The 19,924-nt window shown below is 35.9% G+C and overlaps 1 protein-coding gene across 1 annotated transcript in view; it reads right to left on the bottom strand.

The window, feature by feature from the left end:
* The window catches only part of TDRD5 (tudor domain containing 5), a 67,434-nt gene that overhangs the window by 7,953 nt on the left and 39,557 nt on the right, over nucleotides 1–19,924 (bottom strand). The window contains exons 8-16 of the mRNA XM_033091990.1: nucleotides 18,607–18,760; nucleotides 16,412–16,602; nucleotides 15,116–15,336; nucleotides 10,050–10,262; nucleotides 9,454–9,520; nucleotides 4,681–4,881; nucleotides 4,014–4,172; nucleotides 2,349–2,510; nucleotides 362–544 (exon numbers count right to left, since the gene is read on the bottom strand). Coding sequence (XP_032947881.1) covers nucleotides 362–544; nucleotides 2,349–2,510; nucleotides 4,014–4,172; nucleotides 4,681–4,881; nucleotides 9,454–9,520; nucleotides 10,050–10,262; nucleotides 15,116–15,336; nucleotides 16,412–16,602; nucleotides 18,607–18,760 — 1,551 coding nt within the window. The remainder of the gene's footprint in view (nucleotides 1–361; nucleotides 545–2,348; nucleotides 2,511–4,013; nucleotides 4,173–4,680; nucleotides 4,882–9,453; nucleotides 9,521–10,049; nucleotides 10,263–15,115; nucleotides 15,337–16,411; nucleotides 16,603–18,606; nucleotides 18,761–19,924) is intronic.

Genomic DNA, 19,924 nt, shown 5'->3' with positions numbered 1-19,924 from the left:
TGTTCCCACTGCAGAGATCTAGAGGTTATATTATATACCAGATTAATGCAGCAAAGATAAAATTAGGGGAAATGATTTATTTATACATCCTAAGGCCCTGACTAGGTGCCAATGATCAAACAAAAACCATAACGACTGAAAGCGTAGATAGGCACAGTACGTCAATGGTGTATTATCCTTCTTCCATCCTATCCCCCTCCCTACCACTACTATCTGTGGAAGAAAAACATGCATTCTTCTGAATTATCTTCTGATAAATCACTGTGAATTCCAAAATGTATAGCTTTCTTGAGGTGTGGACAAAACTGTACACTTCCTTTTTTCAATAGTGATTCGCTTTCTGTTTTCTCGAGGATCTAACCTTCTCTGGCACTTCTTTACATGACAGATACGGCTTCCTTCCACCAAGGCTGGAGGTAAACAAGCGGGCGGCAGCATCACCTCCTTTTGCCATTTTAGTTTGCAAAGGTACCCAGTTCTCATCCCAGATATCATCACCTATGGTCACTGACTCCAGGCATGGCATTCCAGTGGGGATCTCATCCTAGAATGTATCAGAAGACAAAGAAAAGCTTTAATTTAGAGTTCCTGTATGAGCACATTTTAAAATTTAGGTTTACAATTTTTTTCCTGACTCCAGGTAAAGATGGAAGTTTGAACACACAATTTATTATTCCCTCCCTCCTGAAATATCAGCAAAATAAAATAAAGAGATTTAAGGTATAAACTCATCAAGGAGAATGGAAGAGGAGAAAACACCATCTACATTCTGCACACAGGAAAGCAGGCAAGTGACAACTGATTAAGCAGTCCTGAGAAAGTGGAATCCTAGGCTTGCAGTGGGAAAAACTGGGACGCAACTCAAATTTATATCACAGACACCACAAGGGTGCAGAAATTAGTACACAAGGTTTTTAGAAGTAAGGGGGTAAAGTGGCAATGAAATCAACAGTATTGGTTCAAAATCTGAGTAAGAAGCAGTTAGATCACCAGACACTCGTCCCCATCGGACCCAGAAAACTCCACGTCTTTCTCTTTCTGGAAGACCAGAGGGTCTTCTTGAGAATAAAATTGAGGGTGGAGCACGAAACAATACAGGATAGTACACCAAAAGAAAGTCAATTTTATTGTGTTGATTTTAAAAAAATGTTAACGCTGGAAAAAATAAAAGTTATACAGGAAAGGAAAAGTTGTCATAACACACTACGTGGCCGTGAATGGCGTTTACAGAGTCATAATATTGGCATTTACAGAGTCATAATATTGAATGGTAATCTAAAAGTTTGATATAACCGTGTTTTCCCGAAAATAAGACCTAGCCGGACAATCAGCTCTAAAGCGTCTTTTGGAGGAAAAAAATCAATGCGCTTTTTGGAGCAAACTTGTGTAAGACCGGGTATTATATTATAGTAGACCCGGTATTATATCATATCACATCACATCAAATCATATTATATTAGACCCGGTCTTATAGTACAGTAAAATACTTTACTGTACTTTAAATACAGTACTTATAGTACTTATAGTACAGTACTTATACTTATAGTACAGTAAAATACAGTAAAGTATTTTACTGTACTATAAGACCCAAAGTATTTTACTGTACTATAAGACCGGGTCTAATATTAATTTTTTTTCCAAAAGACGCATTAGAGCTGATTGTCCGGCTAGGTCTTATTTTTGGGGAAACACGAAACTATGCTAGTGAGATGGTGGAGGCATACAAAAAGGATATGTTTGCTGTGTTGGGGTGAAGGGATTAAAGAGGACTAAACCATCATCTTTCATAGTGGGAAGTACATGCACACATACTTAAAACCGAAAAATCAGGAAATAACAACATAAGCATGTTATTTAATGAAAGAAATAGAGGTAAATTCCAAAAGCAGCAGATAAAAGATGAAAATGGATGCTCTGTGAAATAAGAAATGCAGGGGAAAGGGATAAGGGGAAATCTAAGCTATGTGTACATAAACATTTGATTAAAAAAATAAAATACATATGTTCTCCCAAAAAATTTTCAACATTTTCCTTATGGGTTCTCCTAATTTTGTTTCTCAATACTAGTTTCTAATCACTGCACAATTCTTGAAAGATTGTCCAAAGCTATGGGACAGTAATTAACACATCAACACCGGATAATGCCCTTTCTTGTGAGCAAGGCTATGCTGTTTCAACTTTGGTATTGGTGACTGTTAAAGGATTTGTAATTCATCTGTGGAAGATGCTCTGATGGCAGTGAAAACAGTAGGGTTTAAAGAACTATTTTATTCCAGCCCCCTTCACTTACGGATTAATCACAATACATGAATTACATTTTTAAAAAACTATCTTCTTTCTCTTCCTACCTCATTTTCTTCCTTCAGATCCTTTAGCTCTGGGGTGAACCACTTTGAATCTTCTTTACAGCTCTTATCTTGGGTTTTCAAAGAATTGAATTCAGAATCCTTTAATGGCTTCTCTGACTCAGATTTACGATGAATGAAAGTCTTTTCATCATTAATATCTTGCTAGCAAATATGAGAGATAAATTATTTTATTTCTTACACTAATGCTGCTTCCAAAATCTACGTGCCTATAATATTCTGGGGGAATTTTTCACTATGGTTCACACAAATGCTACATTATTTTCTAACTTTATCCGTGACGCTAGGTCTTCCCAACCTGCTAAACTAGATCAGGCCAAAATTCATCAAGCATATATTATGAAATGTGTACAGGGAAGCTTTGTGATTTAAATATGAGTATAACAGCTCTCAGCTCTAAAGGAACTCAAATATAGCAGGAAGACACACAATCGAATAATCACAGTACAACCTTCAGCATAGAGCCCACAAAGATGGGACCAAAATATTATCGGGGGAAGAGAATGTCTGAGAAAATGTAATGAAAAAGATAACAAAAACTGTTAGGATGCTTGAAGGAAGAGTAGGAATTATAGGGATGAGGTGTACAGAGGTTGGTGTATGTGTGTGTGTGTCTCTGTGTGTAGCATATGTAAGTCCTGGTATGTTAAAATACCGGCTGGATGGAATAGGGGAGTTTTAAGCCTTATTTCTTTTGCAGAAAAGATAATCTTCTTTCATTTTCAGGACTGAACTATGATTATTTGAAAACATCAACAGAGTGATGATAGGACATTTAAAAATTTTTAAAGGTTGAATTTGATTTACTATATAAGAATCAGGAAATACAATAGTTCTAATCAAATAATAATGACTAAGAAAAATTCAGGTTTCCAAAAGCATTATAGGCCAAACAAATCCAATTAATCTGGCTCTCAGATTGCACACACCCTATATTCTTAGACCAGGACTTGACGTCATGAAGAATGTAAGACTCACAGGATATGTTTATTTGTTCATTTGTTGAAAAATCACTGAAGTTCTTATAGGTGCTTCATTTTCTTATATCTAAAGTGGGGGCATGAAAGTACCAACCTGGAAAAGTGGTTGTGAAGATAAATTAACTAGTAGAAGTGAGTGCCTGCTATATAGTATGAGTTCAATAAATGTTGCTGCTCTTATTAGTTTTTATTGTTACTACTGAAACGATAATATTTTTATTGTTGTGGGTGGGAGTTGCCAAAAGGTTTACAGAGAAAGGAAAAAATGAGAACATCTGAAGAAGAATTTGAGGAGTGTCATGGGAAGAAGAGCATTTGGATTATTTAAGTGACATCACAACTGCACCAACACAACAGTGGAATTTATTGTATAAGAATTTGTATTGGAGGAAGCATGACTGAAGCAAATATTTAAACCAGCAAATAATGAGACAAGGGAATTGTTAAGATCATTGTGCAAAGTTTCCAACCTTTCCTAGAGTTGGAGTGTCTCAGTATCCTCACCATAAAATAAGGATAATTATAGTAATTATGTCACAGGAATTTTATGAAGATTAAACAATATATCATACTTAAAGTGCTATTTATAGTGTTTGGCATATAGTAAGTACTAATTAAATGTTAACGATAATAAAAAGAATTATAATATTTGAAAAAAACCTCTTACCAGGGTATATAAATCACTCTCTTTCAATTGTGGACTTATCTCTCGGTCTTCATTAAAATAGTGCTGGTAGGAAGGATAACCCAGTTCTGTCAAGACAACATCGTCTGGCCCTGCACTGGATTTAGTGTATAAAGCTAAAGGGTTGAGTTCTTTGAAACCCTAAGATTCAAAAAAGAAAGAAGTGTTTAATTATTCAGAGAAAAAGTGAAAAAGTTAGCACTTCATAATTTTCAAATGTTGTGGAAATGTATTATCTTCTAAATTTAATAGTTAAAAAAAATCCACATTGAAAGTTTTTCCTAGTCACAAAAATTTTCAATATTAATATTAACTGTGATATAGACATTGCTATCAATAATTGCAAAACAAGAGAGCAAGTGAGTTCTTCTTCTCTAAGAACACCTGAGAGAATTAAATACTTTGGGGTAAATCTTCAATCAATTATTTAAAATAAAAGTATTCACATTATAAAGGATAATAATCCAAATGTAGTTTTTTGTGGTCATTTGTAAATTAAGAGAGTGCTCTGCATTAAGAAGGCAGGAATCTCACAAATGCCTCTAAGATTAAAGAATAAATCAAATAACCTTCTGTATTAAATTCTCTTACACCTTGAAGTGTTGCGGTTACATAAAATACATTACAAAACATATCCAGACTGCTCCACCTTAGAAGGGACATTTTCTCGGCATACAATAGCATGGCCTTCTGTTCTCAAGACATGATGGAAATAGATGTCTTCATTTGAGGATGTATCACACAGAAAAATGTTAAGGATTCCATCTACATATTCATCCACTACTCCCACTAATGGCTTCAAACCACACAACTTCTGAAATTGCAAAATAGCTCTGGATGTCCAATGTTCCTGAAATAAAATCCAGATAATAAATTCAAATATGAATGACAGTAACCAAATACCCAAATGAATTCCTGATGAACTAGAGATTTTAGTAGAAAAATAAAACCTTTAAAATACTAGAATAACACATTGGAGGATATTTATAATTTGGGGATGAGAAAAGTCAGAATAAAGGGGAAATGATAAAAAATGTGATTATGGAGGGATATTATTACTTACATGGTGAAAAACTTTCATTCTCCAGAAATGGTTGAGTTAGATTACTGGACCAATCCTCTCACACAAATAATTAAAATTCTAGATAAAATACTTTCAAAATGTGTCCAAAACGCATCAAAGAACTGATAAAAGAGTAACAAATTATCAAGCCAAAATTAAAGGGAAAGTGGGAGCTATTTTTGCCTCAAGGGTATCTGCTAATCCAGGCAAATTTGAACTCTGGTCAAAGGGAACAGAAAACAAAACCAGTATCCACCCACGGTAGGGAGTGGGGAGGAGAACCCTCCTTCATTAAGCTGAGTCCCTATAGGGGTACACACTCAGGATACAGGGGGGTTGGGGGGAGAAACTAGCCTTCATATGGATGTGCAGCTCAAGTTTCACATCACCTGGGTGGTCCACAAATCCTCTAGGGGTTCATTTAAATGAACAAGGTTCCAGACTGGTAATATTCCTAGATACCTGGCAGAGTGAATGTAAATCTCTCTAGGGGTAGGCAATCTCAGCCTGTGTTATTCAACTATGCTTACAAATAATGTTTCAAAGACCATGGGCAGTAGATAGGCAAAGATAAAAAACACACAAAGACACAACAAATCACAAAAAAGAACAAGGAGAAACAACCTAACTGAAACAAAGCCCTCAAAAACTTTAGATATTTGAATTTCCAGACCAATTATAAAACAACTAAACTTATTTGCTTAAAGTAAAAACAAACAAAAAACAAATTTATTTGAAAGCCTCTGCATAGATCAGCAATCTGTAACAACTGACCTAACAGAATTAAAAAACCAAGAAAACTTTTGGAATGTAAAATCACAATAATCAAAATTGAAAACCTAATAGGTTCATTCAATAGCAGATTAGGTAGAGTTGAAGAATAAATCTGTAAAGTGGAAGATGATTTGGAAAAAATTATCCAGAATGCAGCATGGAAAGACAGAAATATGAAAAATACAGAAGAGGCGTTAAAAGATATGGAAGGTAAATCAAGAAGGTTTAACGTACTTTTAATTGAAAAGATTTAATGAAAAGTAACAGGCACAAATAAAAGAAATCCAATGAACCGTAAAGTAGGATAAATAAGAATAAATCCACATATAAACATACTAAAACTGAAGAACACAAGCAACAAATAGGATATCTTAAAAACAGCTACAAAAAGGACACTGCCTACAAAGGAACATCCATTAGACTGACAGCTGACTTCTCAAATGTTCTAGGGAAACTAGAAACCAGTGCAATGATATTTCAAGATGCTAAAGGTACTAACTACCAATCTAGAATTCTGTACCTAGTGAATATCTCTTTCAAGAATAAGTGCAAAATGATGTTTTCAGGTAAATATCAGCAAACCCTCATAAAATGCAATCCGAAACGATATAGTTCAAATAGAAGGAAAATATTCCCAGACACAGGGTTTGAAAGGTAAGAATGAAGAACTAAGAAACTGAGAAATATATAACAAAATCTAAATGGATATTATTATTTTATATGGTCAATTTCCTAAGGGGTTAAAAACTATAGCATTAATTATACAATTGAAGTAGATCAGAAGAGGCAGTTAAAGAAGTTAAAGTGTTCTAATGTCCTTGCATTTGTTACATATATAGTTCCTGATCACTAAAATAATATAATGTGTTAATTAGTGGAATGATTAAAAAGTCTCTTCAAAAGAAGGCATGCAAGGTGAGAAAAAGAAAGACTAGGTAAGCTAGTGATTTTTCACCAGGGCCACCGGGTTCTCCCCAGTGCTTGCAAAGTTTAGTAGTCATCTAACAACCTGGGCAGATTATACACACTGATTCTTAAATTCACCCATTCTGTGGCTCCCTCCCTTCAAGTATTTCCCCCTAACTTCTAGCAGTTCTGCCAGTCCCAAACAATTTATCTCTTCAAGCCAGCAGAACTGTAGATTGGGGAGTGACGTCGGGAAAGAAGCTGAAAAATCCCTCATTTTACCTATTGGAGTTTGACTTCCAAGGGTACATTGCTGCTTTTCTGCCTCCTATGGATTTTGTCTATGGGAGTTAGGTTAGTCCCACCGTACTATGTTATTGCTACTCTGCCACTACCAAATGCATTAGCTATTTTTAAAACCATAAAAAAGATAGAAATAAAGTGAGACAGATTCATTTAGTTCAACATAAAAACATTTATTGAGCACCTACCAAAGCACCAAGCATTGATCTAAGCACTGGAGATACAGTGGTGAACGAGACAGTGTCCCTGATCTCAGGAGCTTATATTTTTGTGTTATTATGTGAACAAATCATTAAGATATACCAGGTAGTGTTATGAATGATGGTAAAATAAAGTGACAATGAATGACTGACTGAAGTGGAAGGGTGCACTTTAAGTCAGCTGGTCAAGGAAGTCCTTCTGGGGAAATAACATTTGGGCTTAAAACTGAATGAAATACATACATACACATACACACACACACACACACACACACACACACACACACACACTCATGGGCTGCGGAGCACAGCCCAGGGAATATAGTCAATAGTACTGTAACAGCTATATATGATGTCAGAGGGGTAGTAGACTTGGAGGTGGGTTATCACCTTGTGAGGGGTATAAATGTCTAATCATTATGTTGGTTTGTACACCTGAAACTAATATAAAAAATAAAAAACTGAATGACAACAATGAGCCAATGTGAGAATTCTTTGCATAAACTATTCCATTGATCAGAATGGGAAATGCCCTAAGGCCAGAAGCAGTTTAAGAAGGAAACAAGAAAACAAAACAGAGAACCAATATTGGAAGCGATCTGGCTGATATGAGAGTAATGAACATGGCTACCAGTGGGTCACAACTTTAGCCCTGAGCTTCCTGTTGGAAGTAGTAAAAAGGAAACCTAGTCAGGGATAAAACATACCCTAGAAAACAATCCTGAACACTGACTTGCACAAAAACCATCCTCTGCAAAAATTCCTTATAATACTGAAAAATCAGAAGTAGGTTAAATAAATATAGGGATAAACAGGCTACGATGCACATTTACCTAACAGACTGCTACGAATCTATTAAAATTGAGAACTATGATAACATAAATATATTTATACTATAATGTTGAGTGAAAAGCAAGATATGAAAAAATAGGATTACTATTTCATGTAAAACTTCAAAACCCTACAAAAACCCTCACCCCTAACAACCAATAAGCTAAACTGAAAGAAACACACATGGAATTTCTAAATTTAATGTGTTTGAATGGTAGAATTATAGGTAATGTTTTTCTTTTTCTTTCCTCTTTACTGTGTTTTTCAGATTTAAAAATTTTTTAAGGAAAAAAATCCATGTATATGTAAGCAACTGAGAAGTTATGTAGGTTAAAGAGACAAATATGGTATAATAAAAGTGTATGGCATGTATAATTAAGAGTTCTGAGGGGAAAAACATAAAATTAGGTGCATACCTACATAAACAAATCTAACTAAATGGATGAAAACGCCGCCTGCCTCTTCCCTCTCCAATCATCTCCCACAATGATGTTACTAGAGAATTCTTTAAAAAACATATATTGACTGTGGCAGTACCCTATGTGCAACCTTTAGTTGTTCCCCAGCATCTAAAGGACAGTGTCTAGATTCCTGAACACGGATACGGAGCTCCACCTCAGGTTTCTCTGACAACATTTGCTGTACACCAACTCCAGCTCATCCCATATGACGTAGCCAAACAAAACTACTTCAAACTTTTCAAATTTGAGATGTTTTATGCTACTCTCACTTTGCCTGAAATGACTTCTCTTTTTTGTCCAGTTATAGTCCTAATCCTGTGTTTCCCTGAAAATAAGACCTAGCTGGACCATCAGCTCTAATGCGTCTTTTGGAGGAAAAATTAATATAAAACCCAGTATTATATTATATATTATATTATATTATATTATATTATATTATACTATACTATACTATATTATATAAGACCCGGTCTTATATTACTTAAATTATATAAGACCCAGTCTCATATTAAACTAAGAATGGGTCTTACATTAATTTTTGCTCCAAAAGACGCATTAGAGCTGATGGTCCAGCTAAGTATTATTTTTGGGGAAACACGGTCTTCCTTCAAAGTTCCACTCTAATGCCACCTCTGTTATGGGGCCTTCCCTGATTACCCTGAACAGAGATGAGCATTATTCTTTTTGCACCTCTACCATTCACTGTAAAAATCTCTATAGCAAATATGACACAGTCCAACTATTTTTGTCTCCATGTCTGCCTTCCATACTATCTACATTGATTTCTTTAAGGGCTCATTCCATGCTTTTTGTTGTATCCTGAGAACCTCGCACTGTTCTTGGATTAAATATTTGCTGATTAAGGGGAAAACAAGCAAATTTACCTCTACTGGTCTCACCCAAGCCAAAGAACAAGGGATAGCCTGAGCTGGCAGCTTTGTGTAGCAGCACCTGCAACAGATAATCAAATATATGAATATTTAATCATGTTTTTAAACTGCATGTTATGGAATTTCTAATCCATTTCTTGATTTTAGCTATTCATACCATTTCAGAGTGTTTTATTCATGCATTTTTAAATTAATGTCTTACACTTTAGAGCAATCTAAGAAATAAGATTGTAAAACATAGTAGTTTTTGAAAACCATGCAATTAAAATATAGGCAGGAGCTGTTTAAGCTTCACGGTATATAAATGCACCTCTTAGCATGGCCCAAAGAAACCTTTTCTTAATAAGAGATTGAAATTTAGTTTCATGGTCCATTCAGATTCACGGTCACGTCAAAGAAGAGACAAGAGATTATACTACAACTGTGAAACTAAATGACCATTTGCCACGTCCACGCCAAGAAGAAAGAGGAACGGAAAGGAAGGAAGGACAGAGGGAGGACGGCGAGAGAAAAGAAAGAGAGATCCTAACTCCATAGTGTTTCAGCATTATAATTCAAAACTCATGTTGTTCTCATTAAATTTAACTCACTTGAGGAACCTGAGGGAGGACTTCTGAACGGTTCCTATATTCCCAAAGTCTGGGTAGAACACTTCCACTTCCTGTTTCCCAAGGACTCGATGGATAATGACCCGATACCACCACTTATCCTCCGAAATCCTTACACAGCACAGGTGTCCGGGTTGGACAAAATAGTCTGGCATGGTGTATCGATCAGAAACCAGCTGATTAGAGTAACAGCGCCTGTGGAATTCCGAAATATGGAAATGCATAGGGGAAGAAAAATTAAAGGTCATTTTTATTGATGTATCAAGAGCAGGAAAGTCTTAGCAAAAAGCAAAGAAAACTATCCTCACTTTTTCTGATTTGTTAATGCTTATTAATACCAATCAGTTTTATTTTCCTTTTTCTTATCCAAACCTTCTGTCCAGCAACAAATGCCTTCAAATAGAAACGTATACACTCATTTTATCTCACATTCTCTGAACGGAATGTAATCCAACTTCATTCCCCAGCACTTCCTAAAATGGATGTTTTAAAGGCATCAATGGCCTATTAATTCCCAAATCCAATAGCCTTTCTCCTCAGCTTTCAATATATTTTCTCTCTCTGCAGCATGACCCTAAACCTGTCTTCTTTCAAACTCTATTCTAGTTTCCAAGACACTCTTTTCTCCTACTTCCTTGTCAATAATTATTCCTTTATTGGTTCTGCAACTGCCTTAAAAGTTTGGGTTCTCTGGGGTCTTATCTTTATGAAGTATAACATACTAAGAGCTCAAGCTTTGGACCCAGTAACCTGGATTCAAATCCTAACTCCATCATTTACTAGCTGTGACTGTATCTCTCTGTGCGTCAGCTGACTTGTTGAAGACGGGGATGGTACTAATAAAGCCTTAGTTACAATAAGCGAATGGTTAGCACAGAGCCCAAATACAGTAAGCACTCAAATATTAACTATTTATTATTGCTGTATACCGTTTCATCATTTTCATGTCTTATACCACTGCTGATAAATTGATGATTCTCCATCTCTATCTTTAGACCCTGCATCCCTTCTGCACTTTAAAACTTTATTTCCAATTGTATGGAAGAGATGCTCGTTGTCCTCTAATTTCCATTCTCCTCTCTTTTTTCTGTAATAGAATTCCAAATTTTAACTGAATATGTGGCCATTCAGATTTCCCAGGCTCCCTTGCATCTAGATGTGGCTAATGTGACTACTAAGCTCTGGCTTAGAAAAAGTAAAGTGTGTATGATTACGATGGTAAATTTATGTGGCTTTTACCATATTTTTTTTTTAAGTGTGAAAATTCTACCTTGTGTCTTTCAAAGAAAAGGGACTGCTCCCAACCCCCCATCTTCTTCTTTTTCCCCTTCCCACTGGCTGGAATGAGGGACCCAGTGGATGAGGTGGTGAGCTATATTCTGAGCCCTGTGGATGGGCTGTCTGTGGCAGCAAGGCAGAAAATACTTGTGTCCCTAACACCAATGAGCTACCCTACCAGCCTGTATTGCTTATACACGGACTATTATGGGAAGAAGAAATAAACTTTTATCTTTGTTACTATGGCTAAGTTACAAGTATGTCTTTGTAACAGTGGCTAAACCTAATCCTAACTAATACTGTCCATTCAACATTGCCAACTCACTGTATCACCGTCATCTTAGACGCATTATGTATAAACTTCTAACCTCAGCTCAAACCTACCCAATCTCTAAAGTCAGCACAGTTTTCCTATTTTCTCAACCCCATTCTTGTCACCAAGACCTGACAATTATACTTTCCTGATTTCTCTCCAATTTCTTTCTTCCTTTTCACTCACTCACTCTCTCACCAAGACTAGCCTATGAATGGATCTTCTCCCCTTCACTCCACCTGTCTTCTACACTGCAGCTAGAGTTACCCTTCGAAAGTACAAGCCCACCATTTTTCTTAAAACCTTCAGAGGTTCCTCACTGTCTACAGGTCAGTCAAAACTCCTTCCCAGGGTGTTCTAGCTCTTCCCATGGTGCTCTCGCCCTTCCCCAGTCTTCCAGTTGCACATCCAGTCACTGTCCCCCCCAACTTCACCCAGGGGTGGCTTCACTTCCCTATGTGCAGAGCTCGCTCCTTCGTTAATGTTGGCCCAGTGCCAATGACAGGACCTGCACACACCCACTTGCACCTCCTGGCCTGGCACACTGTTACTCGTGTGTGAGGTCTAGCTCAAGGACACGTACCTCCTTTGTAAGGCTTTTCTCCCCCTTGCCCAGGCGGAACCACTGCCTCACACAACGTCCCACTTCGCCCCTACCCATCTCCCTAGATAATCGTGGTGTTCACTAAGGCCAAGATCACGTCTGTCTTCTCCTTGGACTGCCAGTGCCTCAACACCCCACCACCAAGCAACAGCAGATGTATTATTAATAATAATAGCAGCCAACATCTGAGCTAGACTCTAAGTACTTTAATATTCACAACTCTGAGGTCAGTACTATTATTATCCCCATTTTGGAGATGAGAAGAAAAGTAACTTCAAGGTCGGGGAAGTGTGTATTAAAATATATGCCAAATCTTACAGGCACACTGAAGTGGAATATATGATATTTTTACTGAGTGATTATTATGTGACTTACATTGTGTCAGGTGTTCTTGGGTGGGAAATGAGTATATACTGTGGTAAAATTATAAAAAAACATGAAATGCTTTTGGACAGATACCAAATAAATAAAACAAAATATTCTTATGTGTGACACCAATGTAAAAATCAGACATTGTTGTTCGTGAATAAATCTAGAGTGACTGAAAATGCACATGGTATTTACTAAAAAGGACACCATTTTTCAGTAGAGAAGAGAGATCATTTAGAGCAGGAGTATCCAAACTTTTTTCAACGTTTCTCACCAAGGGCCATATACGGTAAAATACACAAACAGCCGGGCCACTCACTCGAGGTGAAGTACGTACTACCTCACCTGGTTTATTTAAGTAAACTAAATATATTTTTGGAATTTGCTGCGGGCCAATTAAAAATGGATTGTGGGCCTCAGTTGGCCCGCGGGCCGCAGTTTGGACACCCCTGATTTAGAGTATTCGTTCTCCAAGTGTAGTTCATAAACCTCTGGGACCCTGATACCCTTTCAAGAAGGCCGTAAGATCAAAGCTATTTTAATATTTTAGTATTATTATGAAAGTAGTGATTTGCCCTTTTCACTGTGTCCTTTTTACATTTGCATTGATGGTGTGAAAGCAAGGGTGGGTAAAAGTCCAGGTGCCTTAGCTAAATCATGGCAGTGGCACCAAACTTCACTAGTAGTCATTTATTCGTCACTGCCATATATTCACAATAAATAAGAAAAAAAAGTGCCAATTTCTCTTAAGAATGTCCTTGATAAAACAAAAAAAAAAATTAAGTATTAAATTTCAACCTGAGTGACCGTCTTTTCAATATTCTCTGTGACAAAAGTGGAAGTACATACAAAACACTTCCAAGGTTGTCTTAAAGGAAAGCACTTGTGCATTTGAATTGTGAATGAACTAGCTGCTTTTTTGGTGGAACATTATTTTTACTTGGAAGATAAACTAGACACTATTTTCATGGGATGCCATTTTTGCTTGAAAGGACTATGAATAAACTATATTTATTCACACTTGGGTATTTGACACACATTTTTTCAAAAATGAAGTGAGCCTACCACTTCAAGGAAAACATTAACAGTATCTGCTGTCAATGATAAAATTCAAAGCTTTAAAGTGAAAATTAGAATTTTGGAAATATTTGATCCACCACCATGAGCTTGACAGCTTCCTAATACTTTTCTTTCTTTCTTTTTTTTTAAGCTAAAGTTTATTGGGATGACAACTGTTAGTAAAGTTACATGCATAGGTTTCAGGTGTACAATTCTGTAATACATCATCTATATATCACATTGTGTGTTCACCACCCAGAATCAGTTCTCCTTCCATCACCATATATTTGGTCCCCCTTACCCTCATCTCCCACCCCCTACCCCCCTTAACCTCTGGTAACCACTAAACTATTGTCTATGTCTATGAGTTTTTGTCTTCATTAGTTTGTCTTGTTCCTTTGTTGTTTTCAGTTTTATATACCACATTATCAGTGAAATCATATTGTTCTTGACTTTTTCCTGTCTGACTTATTTCACTTAACATAATAATCTCAAGATCCATCCATGTTGTCACAAAAGGCACTATTTCATCTTTTCTTATGGCAGAATAGTATTCTGTTGTGTATATATACCACAACTTCTTTATCCAGTCATCTATCGAAGGACACTTTGGTTGTTTCCATGTATTGGCCACCATAAATAAAACTGCAATGAACATCAAAGCACATATATCTTTATGGATAAATGTTTTCAGATTTTTTGAGTATATACCCAGGAAAGAATGATTGCTGGGTCATATGGTAATTCTAATTTTTTGAGGAACCTGCATACTGCCTTCCATAGCAGCTGCACCAATCTGCATTCCAACCCAAGTGTATGAGAGTTCCTTTTTCTCCACAGCCTCTCCAACACTTGTTATTATTTGTCTTGTTGAGGCTAGCCATTCTAACGGGTGTGAGGTGATATCTCATTGTGGTTTTTATTTGCATTTCTCTGATGATTAAACCACTACCTGTCAAGTTATGATATACGATCAAAGAATATTCACAATTTTCTGAAAAGGCTATTAAAATACTCCTTTCCCAGCTATGTATCTGGGTGAGGCTGGGTGTATCCCAAAACAACGTGCTGTTTTAGTCTCTTTAAGAGACTAAAGACAGAAGCAGATATTAAAATCCAATTTTCTTCTATTAAGCCAGATGTTAGAGATCTGAAAAAATGTAAAAACAATGCCACTCTTCTAATATCCAGAAAATAGTTATTTTTCATAAAAATGTGTCATTTGTGTTCATACAGATAGACGTATCATTTTTTAACAAAAGATATTTTTAAAGTTTTGCATTTTTAATTTCTATATGACAAATACCAATAAACAATAGCTCTCTTGGGTCCTTAATTTTTAAGAGCCCTGAGGCTAAAATGTTTGAGAACTGCTCATTTAGAATGAGATACCTGAAAAATACATTGAAAACAACAGACTCCTACCGCATTTCAATCATCATGTCTTCAAGTAGCTCTGAGGAATCTCTGCTATAAGTTCGGATGTAGAACTGACTAGGAGAGATGACATACTCCACAAAGACCCCCACGAGGGTGCTGGTGTCTAACGGTGGCAGTCTGCGTAACTGCTTGTCCTGCACAGCATCTGGTGGCACATCATAACTTGCCATCGCCAGGCTGAGCTGTGACTTGTCAATTTCGACTTGCTAAAAGTTAGAAATCAAAGAAACCACTGTAAGTCTTTGGGTGACACTTCAAACTCTATGACAACATTTCTCAAAGTATACTTCGTGAGTCGCCTTTATCCCTGGGAAACAATGAAAATGAAGATTCTTAGGCTTTAGCCCAGACTTACTAATTCAGAATACCTGGGAGTGGGGCTCACAAGTATGCATTTAAAAAATTCCCTGGTGATCCTTACCTACATTAAAATATGAAAACTACTGCCTTATGATATTAGGTAAAGAATTAAAAGTGTTTTACACAACTGCCCTATACAAAATTAAAAACATGGTACTTCAAACATTCAGGCTGAACTAAGATTCTCATCCTACGCAACCCTACCAACAAAAGTAACCTGAAACAATGGATTTCATTTCAGACTAGTCTTCCAATCAAAAATAGGGTGTTTCAAACACTCATTCTAAAATATGAGGCCTGCCTATTGTCCTCTAGAAAACATAGCAGGCTCTCCTAACAAAATGCTTTCGTTCCATGAAAAGAAGAAGGTATAGAGAGTAGAAAAAGAAGGGTGAACAATTAATTTATTAATCACAACAAAATAAGTAATAGGCGATGAGAACACAAAAATGAAGAATTGTGTGTGGAGATGTAATGAAGGAGAAAAATAAAAGCAACCTGTAATTTAGGACAATTTAGGCAATTTGCAGTAGCTGTTGAGGCATACAGCTAAAACAAAGCTCCAACATTCTTTCCTCTAAAGCCCTCTTGGGTTTTCAAGCCTACATTTTGAAAAACACAGGCAGAGAATCAGCGATGTCATCTTGAGAGAACTGTCAGATCTTTAAAGCCATCTAAAATTTTAAAATGAGACTTGAGGGAAAGCAAGCTATATAAAAGATTGAAAACCAGGATAAATGCTGTATGAGATGACTACAGAACAAAGCTCTGGTTTCTTCCAAGAAATCATACATCTAGAAATAAGACCTTTCTAAAACAGAGTTTTGGTTTAAGGAAACAGTCATTCGGTTCCTTTCCCACGATGCCAAATCCCCAGTGCACAAGTCTTTAAACCTTACTCACCAACTGCAAAGGCCTTACCACCAGATTAGGCTTCTTGAGAATCTTCTGTTCCGGCCCTTTATGGTTTTCAAAAGAGCAATTCCATGTGGTCTCTTTGATAGCAGCAGTAGACAGTGAATTTCTAGGGGGACTGGACACATAACTTTTGGCTTCTATTTTCTTCTCTGATTGAACTAAACATGAATTTCCGACTGATGAAACAGCTCCATCTGAAATGACCAACAGAGTAGCCTAAGTCTATCTATTAAAATAATTTGTATAACTGTGACTAAGCATAGTCTACGTGCCAGGCACTGGGCAGACAATGATAAATCAGAGACACGAACCTGTCTTTGCAGATCTTTCAGTATGGAGACACATAAGGGAAGTTCTAGATGGGAACAAATTTTAAATTAATTACGTTGCGGGACAGGGTAAATCTGGTAAGGCTTCTAAAACTTTGGTGAAAGGTTTACTTTTCAACATTCTGATTTCAATTTATTTCTTGTTCACTCTAGCAGTGAACATTCGTTGTTGCTGATGTACCATGTATGAAGTCCATAATCCCATGCCTTAATTTTCAGGGAATTGTCATATTAATCACATATTTTGTTCAACTTTACATGTGTATGATGTGAATCACAAGAGTGTGGCACATGAAAACAGATCCCAGATACATCTAAAACCATAGTGGCTCCTAAAAAATAAACTAATAAGTGCACAAAGTGGTAGGTACAAGAATGTTTATCACAGTATTGTTTTCATATTGATAAAAAATGGATACAATCTACATGTCCATCAAAAGGAGATGAAATGAATTATAACAGTCACATAAAAGAATTATATGTAGTTTAAAAAGATGAAATAAACCCATATATGCTGATACTGAAAAACATCTATAATATATAAAATACAAAAAGCAAAGACTTATACAATACTGTTTTGTGTAAGAAAATCTTACATGTGACAAATAACTTTATTATACAGAAGAGGTCTACAAATGGGCCCACTAAAACTACTACCACTAGTTACCACCTCTGCACTGTTGGAATTGTTTAAACAAGCAAATATTACTTTTGTAATTTTTTTACAAACTAGCTATGTTTATATATACATTGAAAAAAGAATGGAAGGCTACATAAAAATTATAACAGCATTTTCGGGGGGGACAAAATGATGGGAAATGTTCACTTTCAACTTTCTATTCATCTGTGCTGTTTGAACTTTTTAGAGTGAACATGAGTTATTTTAATCAGAAAAATCAACAAAGATACATTTGTGCTTTGGAAAAAGCAGCTGTCCATCATAACCACTTGTAGAAAGTTATAAAAATACAAGTACAATATTGTACTATACATTGGCAAGACATTGCCACTGAGGGGACTGAAGAAACAGTACATGGGATGTCTCTGTATTAGTTCTAAACTAATCTACAATGAATCTACAATATTCTCAATAAAAATTTCAAAAGAAAACAAAACTACAACAACAACAAAAAAACTAAGCCACAAAAAAAACCAAAACAAACAAAAATCAAGTTCCCTAAATGCAATGTGGTATCCTGGAGTGGATCCAGCAACAGAAAATTTTGGGAAAACTGGTAAAATTGGAATAAAATCTGGAGTTTAGTTAACAGTAATGTATCAATGTTAATTTCTTAGTTTTGATAAATATGTCATGGTAATGTAAGCTGTTAATATTAGGAGAAACTGGATGAAGAATATATGGGAACTCTGTACTATCTTAGCAACTTTTCCATAAACCTAAAATTATCCCCAAATAAAAAGTTTATTTTAAAAAAATACAAGTGCTGGGTCCCAATGCATACCCATTTATTCTGAATCTCTATTTCTAAACAGCTTTTGATACACAGCCACAGTTAAGAACCATCGAACTACCTAGTGCTTCCCCATCGTATCACCATTTCAGAAAACTGATTTCTTCAGAATCATCCAAAAATCTGGACAATGAAGAAAGTAAATTTTAAAAATTCAGATGGTCTTTATTAATAATACAGGTTAGCCTTATTACAACAAATATCACCAGAAAGAAGTTCATAGTACCTCTATACTTCTTTGCACATTGCATAACATTTTCAAGGCTAATGTGTGATCTATTTGGTTGATGTTGCTATAATAAAGAATCTTACATAACAAGTGCTTTCCTTTTCCCTGTCCTTACAGGTAAAACTGAAAATCAGGTTTGCATCATATTGTATTAATAATCCAACTCACCAGTTGGTAGAGGCTTCATATCAGCATCAAACACCAGTAAGTCTTGTTCTCCTTCCCTGAACTCAACATAGAGAATGTCACTAAGAGCTCCAACAAGCTCAGTCACGTTTAAGAAGCCCAATTTTTTTAGTGAAAGTTGCTCTTTAAAAATTACCTGTCAAAAAAAACCCAACAGAAATAACATGAATCAACGATGTTAGGTAACAGGAATATAATATATACAGATACCATTGGACGGTGCTTTAACTTGGACTTAGCCAAGCTAAATTTGCAAGGATCAGTGAACTTGGGTATTACAGTAAAGGCTTGCTTCCAGGCAAGTATAATATTAGGTGGGTGCAAAAGCAATCGCGGTTTTTGCAATTGTTTTTAACCTTTTAAACTGCAATTACTTTTGCACCAAACCTAATACAAACCAAGAGACCTATGATCCCATATATAAAACTTCTAAAACAACTTCAAGTTCCTTTCAGAGCATGTGGTAAATAGAAGTGAAAAAAAGGAGACCTTTTTCACCTCTCATTTTTAACAATGTCTGTATCTTTCCTAAGTTTTCTTCTCTTTCTTCTACTATGAGTTAATCTTTATTGAACAATTCCTATGTGGCAGGCACTGTTCTAAGTACTTCATTTAAACTTCACAAAACTATGAAATTAGGTACTATTATTCTGACTTTACATACCTATAAAATAGCACAGAGATGATGTATCTTAACCATTATGCTACAGTATCTTACAAAATCCATGTTTATATCTACAAATGTATGATAGTTTTTATAGCATGGTAGTTGAGAGTTAGGATTCTGAAGCCAAGCTGCCCCGGGTTCAAATTTTGGCTCCACCCATTACTAGCTATCTGACCCTTAGGCAAGTTACCTCTCTGTGCCTCAGTTTGTTGTGAAAATCAATTTAATTACTATATGAAAGGCACTCAGAATAGAGTCTGGAACAGAGCTAGCGTATGTATAGGTCTTACCATTTTAAAAAATTGGATCTATGGCAATATCTGAATTAACATTCTGCAACTTGATTTTTTTCACTAAACATGATGGTTCCAAAAATGATCCATGTTTCAGAACAAATCTAGTTCATTTATTTTATCTACTACTTATTAATCCATTGTATAAACGTCAATCCAAATTTATTTACCTATTCTCCTAGTGATGACCAGTTAATTTGTTTCCAGTTTTTTACTATGCTACCATGTGCACATGTCTCATGTATGTCTTCATGTGCACATGTGTAAGAGTTTCTCTGAAGTGCACGTGTAGAAGTGGAACTGCTGGATCAGTAGAAGTACCTCTCTTCAACTTCACTTG

This window comes from Rhinolophus ferrumequinum, chromosome 22 (genome assembly GCF_004115265.2).
Source record: "Rhinolophus ferrumequinum isolate MPI-CBG mRhiFer1 chromosome 22, mRhiFer1_v1.p, whole genome shotgun sequence".
Classification (NCBI taxonomy): domain Eukaryota; kingdom Metazoa; phylum Chordata; class Mammalia; order Chiroptera; family Rhinolophidae; genus Rhinolophus; species Rhinolophus ferrumequinum.
Note: the sequence above shows the minus strand (reverse complement) of the source record. Positions and strands in the feature narration are given on the sequence as shown.